The sequence below is a fragment of the Desmodus rotundus genome, chromosome 5, assembly GCF_022682495.2.
Source record: "Desmodus rotundus isolate HL8 chromosome 5, HLdesRot8A.1, whole genome shotgun sequence".
Classification (NCBI taxonomy): Eukaryota; Metazoa; Chordata; class Mammalia; order Chiroptera; family Phyllostomidae; genus Desmodus; species Desmodus rotundus.
The window spans coordinates 152,326,526-152,341,359 of NC_071391.1; the positions used below are offsets into that span (position 1 = coordinate 152,326,526).

A 14,834-nucleotide genomic window follows, 5' to 3' on the forward strand; every position below is an offset into this window, starting at 1 on the left:
TTGAATGAAATGATGTTATTTGAGGACCTGCTGTATTACAGCTCATCTTGTTAAAATCCTTTTGTGGGATCCTGCAGACTCATGATCGTGACACTGCTTCCTAAGCAAGGACATACCCCAGCAATGAGAAATAGGCAAATCATAGTTTTGGAATGTGTAGAACAATCTGAGGTTGGGGTAAGTAGTCGGATGACCTCAGGAACTATTACAGAGAAAAATATGTAGCCAGCTGCCATTGAGGGGAGTGGAGATTAGTATAGTTCTTACCTGGAACAAAAAGCCTTCTGGCACTCTTGGGTGATCGGCCAAATATCTGGAAATAGCTTTCTGCCTCTTAAGTGTAGGGAATTTATCATCTGTCAGAAAAATCTCCTCTAAGAAAAGAACTAAGTACATCAATTCCCTTCCTGTACAGAAGTGGAAACAGACTGGAGGCAATGCAGACCATTAGTAGGGGAGGGACCACATCCCACGTCAGTGCAAAGGAGCCAAGTATTACACCATCCTATTGTGACCCAGCTCAGGTTGTGCCAGTTCTGGTTTTGAGCTGACTGATAGGGAAGTTCCTTCTGCAGAAGTTTTGCTCAGTCTACACAGCAGTCCCTTGACACAGCATTATGAAATCCTGCTTTTAGTGGTAAAAAAAAAGATGGAACTTGGGGCACCATGCTGTTGAGGCCATAGGTTGGTGCTGGCAACCCTGCTCTTGCTCCTGAGTGTCAGCCTGTCTGACCTCCAAAAGAAAATCAGGAAGATGCTTTCAGCCCTTGCTCTTTCCCTAGTATAAACCCTTTCTCCAGGCCACTCCCTTTCTAACCTTCCCTCCCAATATATCCATTTTATACTGCTCATGGGTTTCTGCACTTTTTCCTTGTACCTTTTCTCACACTATTCCCTCCTCCAGGAGTGTCCTTTTCTAGCATCGCCACTTAAGTCCTATTCATCATTCAAGGTCCCAGCTCAAATTTCACCTTCACCAAGGAGCTTCCCAGATTTCTCCAGTAAGATTATTCTCCCGTGTGTCCCCAAGAGGGAAGGAAGAGGATAAACAAGTGTTTCTTAAGCATGTGGTCCATTTCAGGTACTTTGCATATGTTAATCACGTGAGGTAGGTATTGCCCCATTTTACTTGATAAGGTAAGAATCTGAGCGGTTAAGCAGTCTGAATAAAGTCGTGTAACTAAAGAGTGGTGCTGGGATTCGAACCTAGACGGTCTACCTTCAGAATACAACTTCCCAACCTTCCACATTGGATCTTTAGGTAAAGGTTTGTAACATCATATTCTCCTGCTTCCTTAATCTGTCCAGAATCTGACACGACTCTCCCTGCCTTATGCATACAAGAACTTAGTAAACTGGGGATGGAGTTAGCCAGGTAGACAGCCTTTAAGAGTCAGATATAGCTGCCTCCTGAAGTGTGGGCTCTGGATGGTTAAGGGCTGCCAGGCTGACGACTCCACTGCCAAGGATGTTGCACTATATTCACAGAATTTTAGGATGTTAGAGGCGGAAAGGTTAATTAGGAAATTACCTAATCTATTGGTTTACAAACACTTTTAGTTATGGGCCTCTTTGTTTAAAAGTGGCTAAGTATATATTTATTTATAGCCACTATAAATATATATTTATGTTGAGGTAAAGAGGAATCTGTAGTGATGCCCACCCTCACAAAAATAAACCCGTAAAACTGGAGCCCAGTTTGTTAAACACATAGTCCAATCCCCTTATTTCACAGATGAGGAGGAACCTTAAGTTCAAGTCTAGTGGTGACAGGCTGCCCTACTGGATAGTTAGGAAGCCAGTACCTAAATTTCCTGAGTCACTGAAATAGTTGCTATGAGAACGACAGATACGAGCAAGACCCAATTCCTCCCACTCCGGAGCCCACCATTGAGGCTAGTGAAGAACCTAGAGACAATTCAGTAACCTGCACACACTTAACTGGCTTCTAGTTTCCAAACTGTCTCAGACTGAGAAGGCAGGATCTTGGCAGGTTTCGGGGCGCGGGAACTGCAAGGGTCTATCCAGGCTGAGAAGCGGCGGGGAAAGGGGCGGTAGGAGACTGGTTGGACCAAAGTGGGGAGAATGACAGGTGGGACCCAAATCAAGGCCCGGCTTAGTCAACTTGGAAAAGGGGTTGCTCCCCTGGAGCTGAGCCGCTCACCACGAGTGTTAGTGACGAGTCAGTCCACTCCCATTCCTTTTCTGGCTGCCGGAGGAAGCCCCCCCCCCCAGCTACGCGGAAGGGGCGTGGCTAGCAGCGGAAGTCCTTCCGCTCTCTCAGGTCACGTGGGAGCGGCAGATCCTATTCCCAGGTGAGTATCTCCGGGTCCGCTTGTGAGCGGCTCAAATTTCCGCGTGACACAGAATCCTACAGCATGTGTGATAGTTCCAGACCCAGAAGTGACAGGTTCTATTCCTGGTGTGGAGTTGGACTCAGGAAAAATGCGGGCTGGTTCCAACTAAGAGTCTGAATCTGGGAACCGACCAGGCTCTCTGGGTGCAAGCCAGAGCAAACTCGCCTTCGCGACAGCGCCTCTTCGGGACCAAACCCCCTAGGTGGCCCAGCTTCAGGGCTTGGGGTGGATTGGCGGGTGGCTGCCACCGGGATTCCATAATCATCCACAGTTTTCCTCTTTTACCCGATTGTCTCTGGCGACCCCTGTGACAGGAAGCTGTGCAGAAAGCATCCCTCTTGAGGCCCTAGAGGACGGACGGACTGAAAGCAGGAGGGGGACAGGGAGTGGGCACAAGGGAAAGTCCGTCTCTTTACTTGTGGGGAGGGGTAGTGGGGGTGAACCCCTCTCCTCTTGCTTGACAGGAAGCATGGCACTCTGGCGGGCATACCAGCGGGCGCTGACTGCTCACCCGTGGAAAGTGCAGGTCCTGACAGCTGGTGAGTGTCCCTCTAGGACCTGAGTGGGACCAGAGTAGGCTAACTTGGAAGGCAGAAGCTTGCGCCACCACACCTCCCTCACTTTTTGCTTCTATTCATCCCCCTTGAAGAGCTGGCGTCTCTCACCCCAAGCTGTCTTCAGTCTGTTTTGGAAGGTGGGTCCCCTTAAGGAAAGGTAGATGCATAGCTGGCCTAGCTGTAACCTAGGATCAGAAAGTCCTCAGGAAGCTGAGTTGTCACCCCTTCAGGATAAAGGTATTGCCCTAGGAGGCCTTACCTTAGAAAGCTAATCATAACGAATAGTTCCTCTAACATTTTATAGTGTGCAAACCACATTCACACCCATTGTCTCACAGGGTCCCCACAAAGGTCTGTGAGCTAGGACTACTTGAGTCCCCATTAGATCACATACCTACTAAGTGCTGGAATCAGGATTCTCACCCCACGTTATTTTTCTTAGTATTTTTCATTGGGAAATACATTCTAACATAGAAAAGAATGATTAAGACATATGCATTGACCAGTGTGGCTCAGTTGGTTGGGTGCTGTCCGGCAAAGCAAAAGGTCACCGGTTCTGTTCCTGGTCAGGGCACATGCCTGGGTTGTGTGTTTGGTCTCCAGTCAGGGTGCCTATGAGAGGTAACCAATCGGTTTCTGTCTTGCATCTCTGTTTCTCTCCCTCTCTTTCTCCCTCCCTTCCCTGCTATCTAAAAATAAAGAAAAATCTTTACAAAAAGACATATGTACAGTTTTAGTAGTATTAAAACTGAATATTCCTGTGTGAGTACCCAACTTTGAGATCCCTTGTGCACCTGTCCCTAATTCATATCCTCAAGAGATAACCACTTTCCTGAGCTTTATTTATATCATTCTTTTGCTTTTCTTATGGTTTTAGTTTCTGCATATATTTCCCCAAACACTATACTAATCAAGGATTTCACTCCAAATCCAGTGATTGAGTAGCAAACTCACAAAGGTAACCCAGTGACTTACCTGCATTTGTTACCGTTTTCATTTTGTAGATTAGCTGATGTGAGAAGGGATGGCACAGAGACAAGTAAGTTTTATGGGGGGAGGATTATAAGGAGTATGACTACTGGGGCTGTGCAAGAATGATGGGGTTATGATAGGGTCTTACCTATATTTAGAGGAAGAGAACTGGATTCTCATGAGGACCATGGGCTTTCTGAGAGGAAGACTGTTGGGAGGGGTGAGCATACTAAAAGCCAGGGTGGAACAGCGATCCTGTCACTGGAATAGCCCCGCATCAGCACTGGAATCCTCGTTGGGTGACTGGCCAAAAGGTGGACTCCTTTGCCCCTCCCTGGGCCCTTCTCCAGTCTCCTGTGCCCAGCCACCCTGTGTCCTGTCTTCTGAGTGTCCGTCAGCCTGCATGACTCACCTGGCTATGTGTGTGGTGACTCATGCTGGACTGCGTGGCTGTGATGGGAACTGACACCCTGGGCCCTTTGCCCAGCCTCAGATTCCCTCAGGGCTCCTAACTGCCAGGAGGAAGGTTCCCCCTCGTGGCCATCAAGACTGGGGAAGGAAGGATAGTCCTTGTGTTTCCCTACTCACGGCACCTGCAGCTGACGGGTGCAGGGGTTGGAGCTCCCAGGAGCCCAAGTGCAGATCAGATACGCAGCTGAACTGAGGTGCGGTCTCTCAGTGCTCGGGCCCTGTGGCTCTGCACGTGCAGGCTTCCTGAGTCCGTGCTGACGGCTCAGCTTGGCCCTGAAGCACCCGCTAGGAAGCCCTTTTCTCAGACTTTTCCAAACCTTTCAGACTTTGTCTTCCCTGATGCTCAGTGAATTTGGGTCAAACTAAAAGTAAAGGGAGGAGGTGGACATTGCTCACTGAGCTATTTTTAGATCCCAGCACAATAGATCCGAAAGGTAATGGGGTAGATCATCACACTGGAAAAGAGAACAGAGATTTCAGACTTGGAGTAAGAAGACCAAGGTTTGAATCTCAGAGCCATATCAGTTAGTAGTGGCCACATGAACAAGTCAACAAGCCTCTGAGCCTCAGTGTCCTCCTGCAGGACTTGAGTTTAACTATATGACCTCACAGAGTCAGTGTAGGGATCATCTCTGTGAAAAGGCTTTAGAGATTTCAAAATGTTAGGCTCCAGGGATTGGCCTAGAATGTTCTGTTAGTTTTGGCAAACCAGGCACAGCAAGCTGTTCTTTTTATAAAGGTGTTTGTTTCACTTGCCATAAATCTGAATGGGAGCCCTGGCCGGGTCGCTCAGTGGGTTAGAGCATTGTCCCAAGATGCCAAGGTTGCAGGTGTGATCCCCAGTCAGGGCACATACAGGAATCAACCCATGAATGCATAAGTAAGTGAAACAACAACAGATGTGTCACTTCTCTCTCTCCCTCTCCAAATCAATCAATACAAAACAATCTGAACATGGCCAACTGTCTTAGCCTTGGTTCTCCAAAAAAGCAGAGCGTGAAGCTTCTAGGTATTTTGGAAGGGAGGAAGGACTCCCATGGGAGGAAGAGAGGTAAAGTTTACATTAGTAAAGTGGACACTGCTTAGGGAACCTGCCTGCCTCAGTCAGTCCCTTAGAACTGACTGAGAAGCTCTTTGAAATGCCTCTTAGGACTACACAGGTGAAGAGTGTTTTCTGCCATCCCACATTGGTCAAAGGTTTGCCACATGGGATGTTGATGCCCACGTGCTATGAGATTGCACATGCATAGTCTCCAAGTAAAGCGTCAATGTGGCAGCCCCAGCTGTGGCATAGACCAGAGGCAAGAATCTTTTAGTGGCTGGAGTAAGAGAGAAGTGAATCAAGAAGATCTGAGATGGTTCAAAAGAAGTGTCTGGTACGCTCAGTTGGGGCCAAGCCTGAGTCAGTAACAGGAAAGCCTGGAGAAGGTCGACTATGTGTTTGGCAGAATTCGAGTCAGCCTTCTCCCTCAAGGGTCTGTCCAGTCTTCAGTGGGCCCAGGGCCCAGCGCAATCCCTCTTAGGCCACCTTGGTCCTGCTGTGGGAGCAGCTGAGCTTCTGCAGACACTGGTTTCCCTGGAGTCTGAATTAAACCAGATGTAAGGGCTCATTCAGTCCAGCCCGATATTACAGAGAAGGACACTGAGCAGGGGGATGACGTGCACTGAATCTCACATCGACAGTGGTAGAGCTGGCATTGGAGCCTAGGGCACTTGCCAATTCACTGCCCTGCACTTGAGAGTACTGGGGGCTCAGAATGCTGAGTGTAGAAGCAGCTGGGCTGGGCTCAGGCACCTGACAAGCTACAGACCCTCCTTTTTGTCTCACCTTCTGGCAGGATATGTCCAGGTCAGGAATGGTGAGGACACTCAGACCAGTCCCAGAAGGTACACTCTCCTCCTCCACTGTGGGGCCTCAGTTTCCTCTGCCAGACCAAGCCCCCACGCCAGGCAGCTATAAGTTGTTGGAGACTTGGGGGGGGGGGGAATGAGTCAACAGCACCGCTGGCCCCATGCCTGTAGCTATACCTGACAACCCAGGTTTCCTGTACTCAAGGACACGCTTTCTGCCCTTCATTCCAGCTTCTGCCTCTCAGCCTGTTCTCTTCCATTAACACTTCTTGCATCTAAGACTCCACGCACAAAAGCCAGGAACAGAACAAAATTGGGGAAGTAGGAAACTTCCACCTGTGCCTAGGAAGAGGATGTGGAAGTTGCGGGGGACGGTTCCTAATTACATCTGTGCTCAGAGGCAGGCTCTCGCCCAACCCGCCCCCACTCTGCTGACTCTGGTGGTGAGTGACGGCATGAGAACTGGCACCTACCCAGGGGTATGATGTCACGCCTGCTCCAACGTCTACTGCTGGGCTCTGCGCCCAGCCTGGCATTGGGGCATCACTGCCCAGCGGCCCCTCACCCTGCCCCATCAGGTCTCAGGCAGTATGTCTCTATAGGCCTCCAGCCTCAACTGCTGGAAACAGTCCCAGGAAAGGGGAGCCAGAGCACTGGGAGACCCAGACCAACCCAATATGCCTAGGAGGACTCCCAGAACCTGGGGCATGGAAGACGCAGTAAAGAATCTGAATGTCAGCCTTTCCTGCTCAAACAATCACTTGCCAGAATTGCAGGCCTTGCTCTATGCTGGGACCAAAGCCATAGGCCACTCTGGAGTTGCTGAGGCCCAGGGGCCTGATAATTTGTGGGCAGAGGAGGAACCTCTGGGTCCTGTTCTGTCTGAAGTGGACAGAGTTGGCATGGCTGCAGAGCTACCCACCATCGACTCCTCCTGCTGGTGCCCTTTCCCTCTGTGTCTCAGGCTTGATGTGTGTGCGTGGTTGGGGGCCTGAAACCTATCTTCCTCAAAGCCTGCAGGCTTCCAGGATAATGGGGCTAGAAGCTGGGACTTCGTTTTTCATTCCTGCTCTGCCTTTAGCTTGTTGTGTGATAGTTGGCAGGAACGAAGAGTGAACACACACACCTCTTTTTGTGACTGTTTCTTTCCCAGGAATATTGCTGCTTGCACTCCCCACGAGTGACAAGGAACAGAGGTGGTCTCACATTTTGGGGAGTAAAAGAGAAGTGCCTCTGATACACAGGGCTTTGGGTCAGGTTTAGGCAGGAATCCCCTGTGAGTTGCAGCCACAGGAGCCTCTTGGCGCCCTCTGGCCACCAAGCCCAAGTTTCAGCCTATTTTGGGAGTTCCCTGGCCTCCTGTTCCTCTTTGAGGGAAGGCCTGGGTTCAGGCCCAAGCTCCACTCTTTACAAAGTCCCACTTTTCTCAAAGACATTAAATAGAGGTGGGACCCCTACCTCCTGGACCTTTTGTGAGGATTAAATGTGTGAGAGCCCTTTTTTAAAAGAAAGATTTTATTTTTAGAGAGAGGGGAAGAGAAACATCTATTGGTTGCTTCTCATATGCACACCGACCCAGGTCTCACCCCACAACCCGGGCCCTGGGAAGTGCCATGACCAGGAACCAGTGACCTTTTGTTTTGGGGGGACAATGCCTAACCAACAAGCCACACCAGCCAGGGCTGTGAGAGCCCTTTGTTTGGTAAACTTAAATAAACATCTTGCTAAAGTAGAATGTCAAACTGTTAGTCTTCATTTAACAAATGCCTGCCTTTCTGTCCCACCCTCCTGGGACTTCTCAGGGCTGTTTCCCCTTGGTGCATGGCCACAGCAGTTTCCCCCCCTCCCCCCAGGAGTGCAGCTGGTGACCCCACGTTGTCAGGGAGGAGGATAGGGAGCTGAGTGTTAACTGGGGGAGCAAGCCTCTAGTTCTGCTGGTCCTCATACCTTGAACCTGACATGTGGACCGCTGGGCTGGACTTAGGACTAGACGTGGAGTTCTTTATGCCCTTTCCCAGAGTAGTCCTGTGGCTTGGGGCAGCGCATTTGACATTTTTCCTTGGTTTATTTTCTGAGCACCTGCCAGGGGCTCAGTTAAGTGTGGCTGGGGATGAAAGAACAAAGATATCTAGGATTCTGCCCTTGTCCCTGGGAGGTTGTGACCAGCCGTGCTCTGGGGAGAACCTCCACCGCTGTGGCAGTTTCAGGGAGAAGAGAGGCAGAGCTGCCTTGATGGGTGTACCTGGGGTCCCAGCGTTGCTCCCTGGCTGGCCATGCCAGAAGCGGAGACCAGCAGCCTAGGTCACCTACAGGTGTCCCGGCTCCAGCCCCAGCTCTAGCTCTCCGCCTTGTGCAGCTGCCTCGGATGTGGCTGCCCAGGGGCAGGGCTGTGCAGAGCTGCGGGGGAAGAGCAGTGAGCGTGCAGCCAGAACGGACGTCAGAGCCAGCTCCGGGCCAAGGAAAGGGGTTGGAGGATGTGTTTGCCCAGTGCTAATTGAGGGCACAGTGACAGTGGTGGCTACAGAGCTGGAGGGGGACTCTCATTACTCAGTGAGATGGACAGGTGAGTTGGAGATCATACGGTCACTCCCCAGCAGCCCTATATATGAGTGTATTTGCTGGAAACCATCACGCCACCGTAACTGACGAGGGCTCTGTAAATAGTGGCGATTTGGGCCTTGGTTCCTGGGTGTGGGTGTCTGACAAGGGCTGCTTAGAGCTGGGTGCCTGCAACTGAGGGGAGGGGAAGTGGTGCAAAGGCTGGGGGGAGGCCTGGCTCTACTAGCCATTGCCAGCTCGGCTGGAGATCTTGAATGGGGAAGCAGGTTTACCTGACTCCTCGATGTGGGGACTCTTACCAGCTCATCTTCCTAACTGGGACCGTTTGAACACTCATGTTTTAGAAAAAGTTATTCTTGCTGTTCTCCACAATTAGAGACCCCAAGAGCAAGGTGAAGGACATTGGCCAGGGTCTTGCCCCGGGCTGGGGCAGGGGGAACAGGGTTCTTGATCATTCCACACATGACCTGTACCTGGTGTGGCATCCTGGAAAGAATACTGTCTAGGAAATCAAACCACGGGCTTTTTGCCTTGACTCTGCCGCTCACTGGTTATGTGGGGCTCCATGCCTCTAAACTAGGACCACTGTCTCCATACCTCTGAGTCACCTGGAAGGCCTTTCCAGTGCTGACACGCTGAGGTTCTCAGCCCCTGGCACCTCTGATTCTCCTTCCTCTAGCTTCAGGTTCGGACTCTGACTTCCCTTGATTGCTCAACGCAGAGTTCTTGGGCCCTGGCCTGCTCATGGCTGTTCATCCCAGTTTCTAACAAGACGCACGTGAGGTGGCACTGCCCTTGGGAGAGGAGAGCTTTGAAGCAGCAGCAAGGGACTGGCCACTTGCCTCAGAACTGAGCCCTTGGGCCAGGAGTGCCAAAGCCTCATTCAGTCAACAGACTCCTCTCCCTCCTCTGAGTGGCAGCCCCTCCTGGGAGGTGTCCTGACCACACCCTGTACCCTGCACAGGGTCCCTGATGGGCCTGGGTGACATTATCTCACAGCAGCTGGTGGAAAGGCGAGGTCTGCGGAAACACCAGATCAGTCGGACCCTGACCATGGCCTCCCTGGGCTGTGGCTTTGTGGTAAGTTCTGCCCGCAGCAGAGCTGCCGGAGGATTGGACGGTGGTCCGATTCCCTTGGCCTCTCACACATCTAAGCCAGCCTGAGGGTATGCTTGCCCTGGATTTGGTGTTTAATGGTTGGGGAAGGAGCTCAGTGATGTAAAGCCCACCTGCTCCCCTCCCACATCTCTGTTCCCCGCCCCGGGGTTTGCTTTCAGGGCCCAGTGGTAGGAGGCTGGTACAGGGTCCTGGACCGGCTCATCCCTGGCACCACCAAGGTGGATGCTCTGAAGAAGATGTTGTTGGATCAGGTGAGCAGAAGGAAAAGGAAGCTGGGATGGGAGAGCTGCCTTGGGGGAGAGTGAGGCTTAGGTGCTCACAGCACTTTAATTTCTCTTCTCTAGGGGGGCTTCGCCCCGTGTTTTCTAGGCTGTTTCCTCCCACTGGTAGGCGCACTCAATGGACTGTCAGCCCAGGAAAACTGGGCCAAACTCCAGCGGGTGAGCTGGGCAGGTTTGGGGAAGATCTTGGGCTGTCCACCTGGCATGCCCGGGGAATGAGGCAGGCTTCACGGGGGTGAGACGGGTCGGAGTCCCAGGCTCTGGAGGGGAGGGACTGAGGGAGGTGTGGCGCAGGAATGTGTTCTTTCAACAGAAGTCTGTGTGTGATAGTAGGACTGGGAGGTGGGAGCTCCTCGGAAGTGCGAGTGTTCATTTGTCCCTTCTCTGTCTCCTTAGGATTATCCTGATGCCCTCATCACCAACTACTATGTAAGAGCTGACACCTCCGCTGCCTGGTGCCTTCTTCCTTGAGTCCAGAGTGACCAGGGATTAGGGGTCCTCCTGACCTAGGAATCCCATAGTTGGGATTACTCCTTCACTCCCAGTGTGGGCGGCACACTCAGGGAGGCGCTCCCCCAGTTGTTCAACTTGATTTTGTTTACAAGGTTGGAAGAAGACAGGCAAGGCAGTGAGTCTGGGCTTGGGTGATGGAGGCAGCCCCCCAACATTTACCTTCTCTCTCCTGTAGCTCTGGCCTGCTGTGCAGCTAGCCAACTTCTACCTGGTTCCCCTTTATTACAGGTATGACAGTTCCCTACCCTACCCTTCAGCACCTTACTAACAGTTGTAGATGAAGTGATTCTCATCTCTGCCTTGAGCTACTTTAGACACCCCCCGGAACACTCTGCCCTGCTCAGAAGCTCTTACTCACTACAGAGCCTGTGCCAGAGTGTCTGCCCACTGACCCGCTTTCATCTTCCTGGGGAGGATCCTGCTCCACAGCCGTTGGCTCTGGCTCACCTGAGCTCTCCCCACTTGCTGCAGGGGCAGTGTGTTGGGCGCCGCAGCCTACACTAGACAGAAAGGTAGACCAAACAGCCGTGCAGGTCAGGCTAGTCCACTGCAAAGTACTGTGGTACCTTGGTGCTCCTTGTTAACTTGTTCCAGAACTCGTGAGGAGTGCTGAAACCTGCAAGTACTAAGCAAGCGACTGGTGATGAAGGATTTTCTCTTGTGGGGTAGAGTCGTTAGTCATAGGAGTTCTAGCAAATGCGCCCAGTCCCAAGCCAGCGCTGAGTGCTGAGACGTTTTTTTCTCTTCAAAATGCGACGAGTACAGGGTTTGACGAGTTCTGAAGCTGCTGAGCACCAGGTTGTGACTATATTATTGTGCCCCGATAATGAAGGTAGTTGATGAGACTGCAATAAAAAACGTAGTAGAATCCAAGGTCAGTAGTTAAAATTATGGGAGGTGAGGGGCCTTTGGGAACGGGGAAAAATAGGAAACTCTTCAGAAAGGACATGGTCATAATGTACATGAATAGCATAGCTAAAAGGAATATAGGCTTATGAACCAAATTCTAAACATTAGGGTTCTTGCAACAGTCTTTGAAACTAAAGCGAGGTAAAATAGAGAGGAACGTATTACTTTCCATGGCAGACAGTACATTTTTGAAAATGAGATCTCAGCTGGTACAAGGTGGACCGATACGTGTATTTAGAAGGAGCCTGGACAGGGGCATGAGGAAGAGCCGAGCAAGGCCAGAGAACTGCGGAGGGCATTTCACTCTGGGGCTCGTGCCCAGGAGACAGAGCTCTGGGACGACAGCACCAGAGCCCAAGCGGGCTATCCTCTGGCCTGAGCCGCACGTCCCTGCACAGGGGGCTGGAGGAAGGAGACCTACATCTGGATGTTCTCCGAGACAACCCTTCCTTTTCTATTACACTCCCCTCTCTCTCCCCCTTTGCTTTCTCCTTGCCCGTCCTCTTCACAATGCCATTCCTGTCCCTTAGGTTGGCTGTTGTCCAGTGTGTTGCTGTCATCTGGAACTCCTACCTGTCCTGGAAGGCACATCGGCTGTAAGCTTGCCTCGTTCCATGGCTTCTGCCTTACAGTAGTGCAGCTTGACTCTGGAATGGCCAGACGACCTCCTCAAAACAGGCACATCCATTTTCATTTGGTTGCTGCTCAGAATGGGATCAGCCCTATGAAATGGCCCACTTCACTCTAAAGTGTGAACTGACTCTTTTGAATTCACTAAAATCTTTATAATGGTCTTATGCCCACCACACAGCAGGCATTCCATGAATATTTGTGGAACCATATAACCTTGGCAACTTCAGCTTACTCCCATAACCTGGCAAATGCTGTTTACCCCCGCTCTTCATAGATGCATTTGCTTCTCTAACCATCCCCAGCCCCAGTGTAGCTCCAGTTCTTTGGGGACCCCCCTCGAACTCTGGGTGCCGTACTTCCCTAACTATGTTATAGAAAAATGTGATCTGGAGCTTGCAGGGGCAATGAGTAAGACTCAACAGAAAAATACTGGGGATCCAGAATCTCTAGAGATGGCAAGAAGCCTAGAGACCACCGAGCCTAACCTTCTTTTACAGATGAGGACCCTGAGGTCCACAGAAGTGAGGTGGCATGTCCCCTCTACAGGTTAGTGGCAGAACCGAAACTTCAACCCACGTCCTGTAGGTTGAACTTTTGTACGACCCCCAAATTCATGTGGTGAAAAACCTAAGGTTTAAGGTGATAGTGTGAGGAGGTGGGACCTTTAGGGGTGATTAGGTCACAAGGGCAGGGCCTTCATGGGATCAGTATCACTGTGAAAGATGTCATGTGAGGACACAGCAAGAAAGTGCCATTCATGAGCCACTGAGCAGACACCGAATCCGCTGGCGCTATGATCTTGGACTTTCCGGCCTCCAGAACTGTGAGAAATAAATGTCTGTAAGCCACCCAGTCTGTGGGGTGTGTTTGTTTGTTTGTTTGTTTGTTTGTTTTTGTTACAGAACCTCAAATGGACTAGAACGCCATGTTTCCTTTCTATCAAGTGGTCTTAACCCAGAGGTCAAAGGCTGTGATTCGCAGGAGAAAATTACCTTGGCTAAACTCACTTTGGGGCAAACTCAGAAGCAGATGGGTCAGCTTTTTGTGGTCTGAGAGCACTCTGAGGTCACAACCTCCCTCCCTTTTTTGGTACCCCAGTCGGACAGCCCTAGAATTTAGATCCTGGGGCTGGAATAAGACCAAGAACCCGGACTGGCTCATCCTGCCTCAGCCGCCTCTTGGGTGGGTGTTCTGGTGACGGCTGTGTGCCCGCTGCGCTGTCCTGACGGCCTCCGCTTACAGCACCGGTGGCCTCGGTGTGGGGCTGGGGCTGGGGCTGGGCAGCGGGGCCTTCTTGCAGCGCCGGGGCCCCTCTGCAGGCACGGGGCAGGGTCCGCGCAGGGGAACAGCCCCACCACCCGGCCTCCCTTTCCCGTGCCGGAAAGGACCAGCGGTCCGGGCTCGTCTGATCTGCCGACCGGCTCCAGTCCCGGCCGACTGTTCAGAGCAGTGAAGGACTCCCACGGCTCCGAGAGTGATCATTGCGCCCCAGCCTGCTCCTCGCTCCCTGGAGTCTGCTGTCTCGTCCAGCACAAGCCCCAGAGACGCGCCCCTCGGGGTCTCTCACCCCACTGGTTCGAAGCCCGGCGGTCACCGCTCTACAGTCGGCGCCGCTCTGGCTGACGTCAGCCAGAGCTGTCCAGGAGCTATATAAGGCTGGCGGCGCCCAGGGCAGATCCCGCGTTTCCCCCGGCACCCGCAGCCCGGCCCGGGGGACTGACCGGAGCTCCGTCCAGGACTGTGCAGACGCCCTTCTCGCAACCGGTGAGTGGCTCTGAGCGCCCACCCGGCTCCCTCCGCATCGGGACTCGGCCCTCCGCTCACCCACTGGACGGTTGGGAGGGTCGCTGCTAGGGGAAGAGGAAAGGGCGGCACAGGACTGGGTAGCGGCTGGGGCTGCAGGGAAGGTTGGGGGCACGGGTGGCAGCCAAAGAGGACTGGCGGGGACTCCGGACGTGCGCGGGGAGGGGAACGGCGCCAACTGCCACTGCTCCCAGCGCACCAAACCCTGCGCTCCCCTGTGTGTCCAGGGCCGGTGGCACCATGAGGCTGGCCGGACGCACGGCGCTGCTGGCGGCGTTGCTGCTCCTGGCACAGCTGCGCCCGGGGAGCAGCCAGTGGAGCCCGGAGCAGGCTGCGGCCAGGGTCCGGGATCCGAGTCTGCGCTGGAGCCCCGGGACTCGGACCCAGGGTGGTGGAGCCTGTGCGCTCCTCTTGCTGTTGGCTGAGCGCTTTCCCCGCCGCCCTGGGACGGGCGGTTGGGGATCCGGGACCTCAGGCGAGCGGCTGCGACGGGACGACCCTCTACTGTCCATTGACCTCAGCTTCCACCTGATGCGGAACCTGCTGAAGCTGGAGCGGACTGAGAGCCAGAGGGAGCTCGCAGAGCAGAACCGCATCCTATTCGAGTCGGTGGGCAAGTGACCTGCGGGGGCCGAGGCCCCCAAAACCTCGACCCCCACCCCCGGGCTGGCACCTGCTCAACCGACACTGATCCAGTCCCGCGGGGCTGGAGCGGCCCGGGAATCCTTTGAGCCCTCCCTAGCTTTTAATAAAAGTGCTGAAGAGCCTTTGGACTCTGTTGTGGGGGCGTGGGGAACTTTCCACAGCGG

At 52.8% G+C, this 14,834-nt stretch overlaps 2 protein-coding genes across 4 annotated transcripts; both read left to right on the forward strand.

Annotated features, from left to right (window-relative positions):
* Positions 1–2,237: 2,237 nt before the first annotated feature.
* MPV17 (mitochondrial inner membrane protein MPV17) lies at positions 2,238–12,832 on the forward strand. Of its 3 annotated transcripts, XM_045189275.3 has the most exons (9): positions 2,241–2,315; positions 2,822–2,896; positions 3,007–3,051; positions 9,732–9,847; positions 10,045–10,137; positions 10,231–10,326; positions 10,564–10,596; positions 10,856–10,908; positions 12,120–12,832. In XM_045189275.3, the coding sequence occupies exons 2-9, from the start codon at positions 2,827–2,829 to the stop codon at positions 12,187–12,189; spliced, it is 576 nt and encodes a 191-aa protein (XP_045045210.1). In that variant the 5' UTR covers positions 2,241–2,315; positions 2,822–2,826; the 3' UTR covers positions 12,190–12,832. The 3 variants fall into 3 exon arrangements, with proteins under 3 accessions (XP_045045211.1, XP_045045210.1, XP_045045212.1); XM_045189276.3 differs by lacking the exon at positions 10,856–10,908 and having other exon boundaries at positions 2,238–2,315; XM_045189277.3 differs by lacking the exon at positions 3,007–3,051.
* A 148-nt stretch (positions 12,833–12,980) lies between these two features.
* UCN (urocortin) lies at positions 12,981–14,785 on the forward strand. Its single transcript, XM_024552570.4, has 2 exons — positions 12,981–13,986; positions 14,253–14,785. Exon 2 carries the CDS (start codon positions 14,266–14,268, stop codon positions 14,644–14,646), a length of 381 nt encoding a protein of 126 aa, XP_024408338.2. The 5' UTR covers positions 12,981–13,986; positions 14,253–14,265; the 3' UTR covers positions 14,647–14,785.
* Positions 14,786–14,834: the final 49 nt, after the last annotated feature.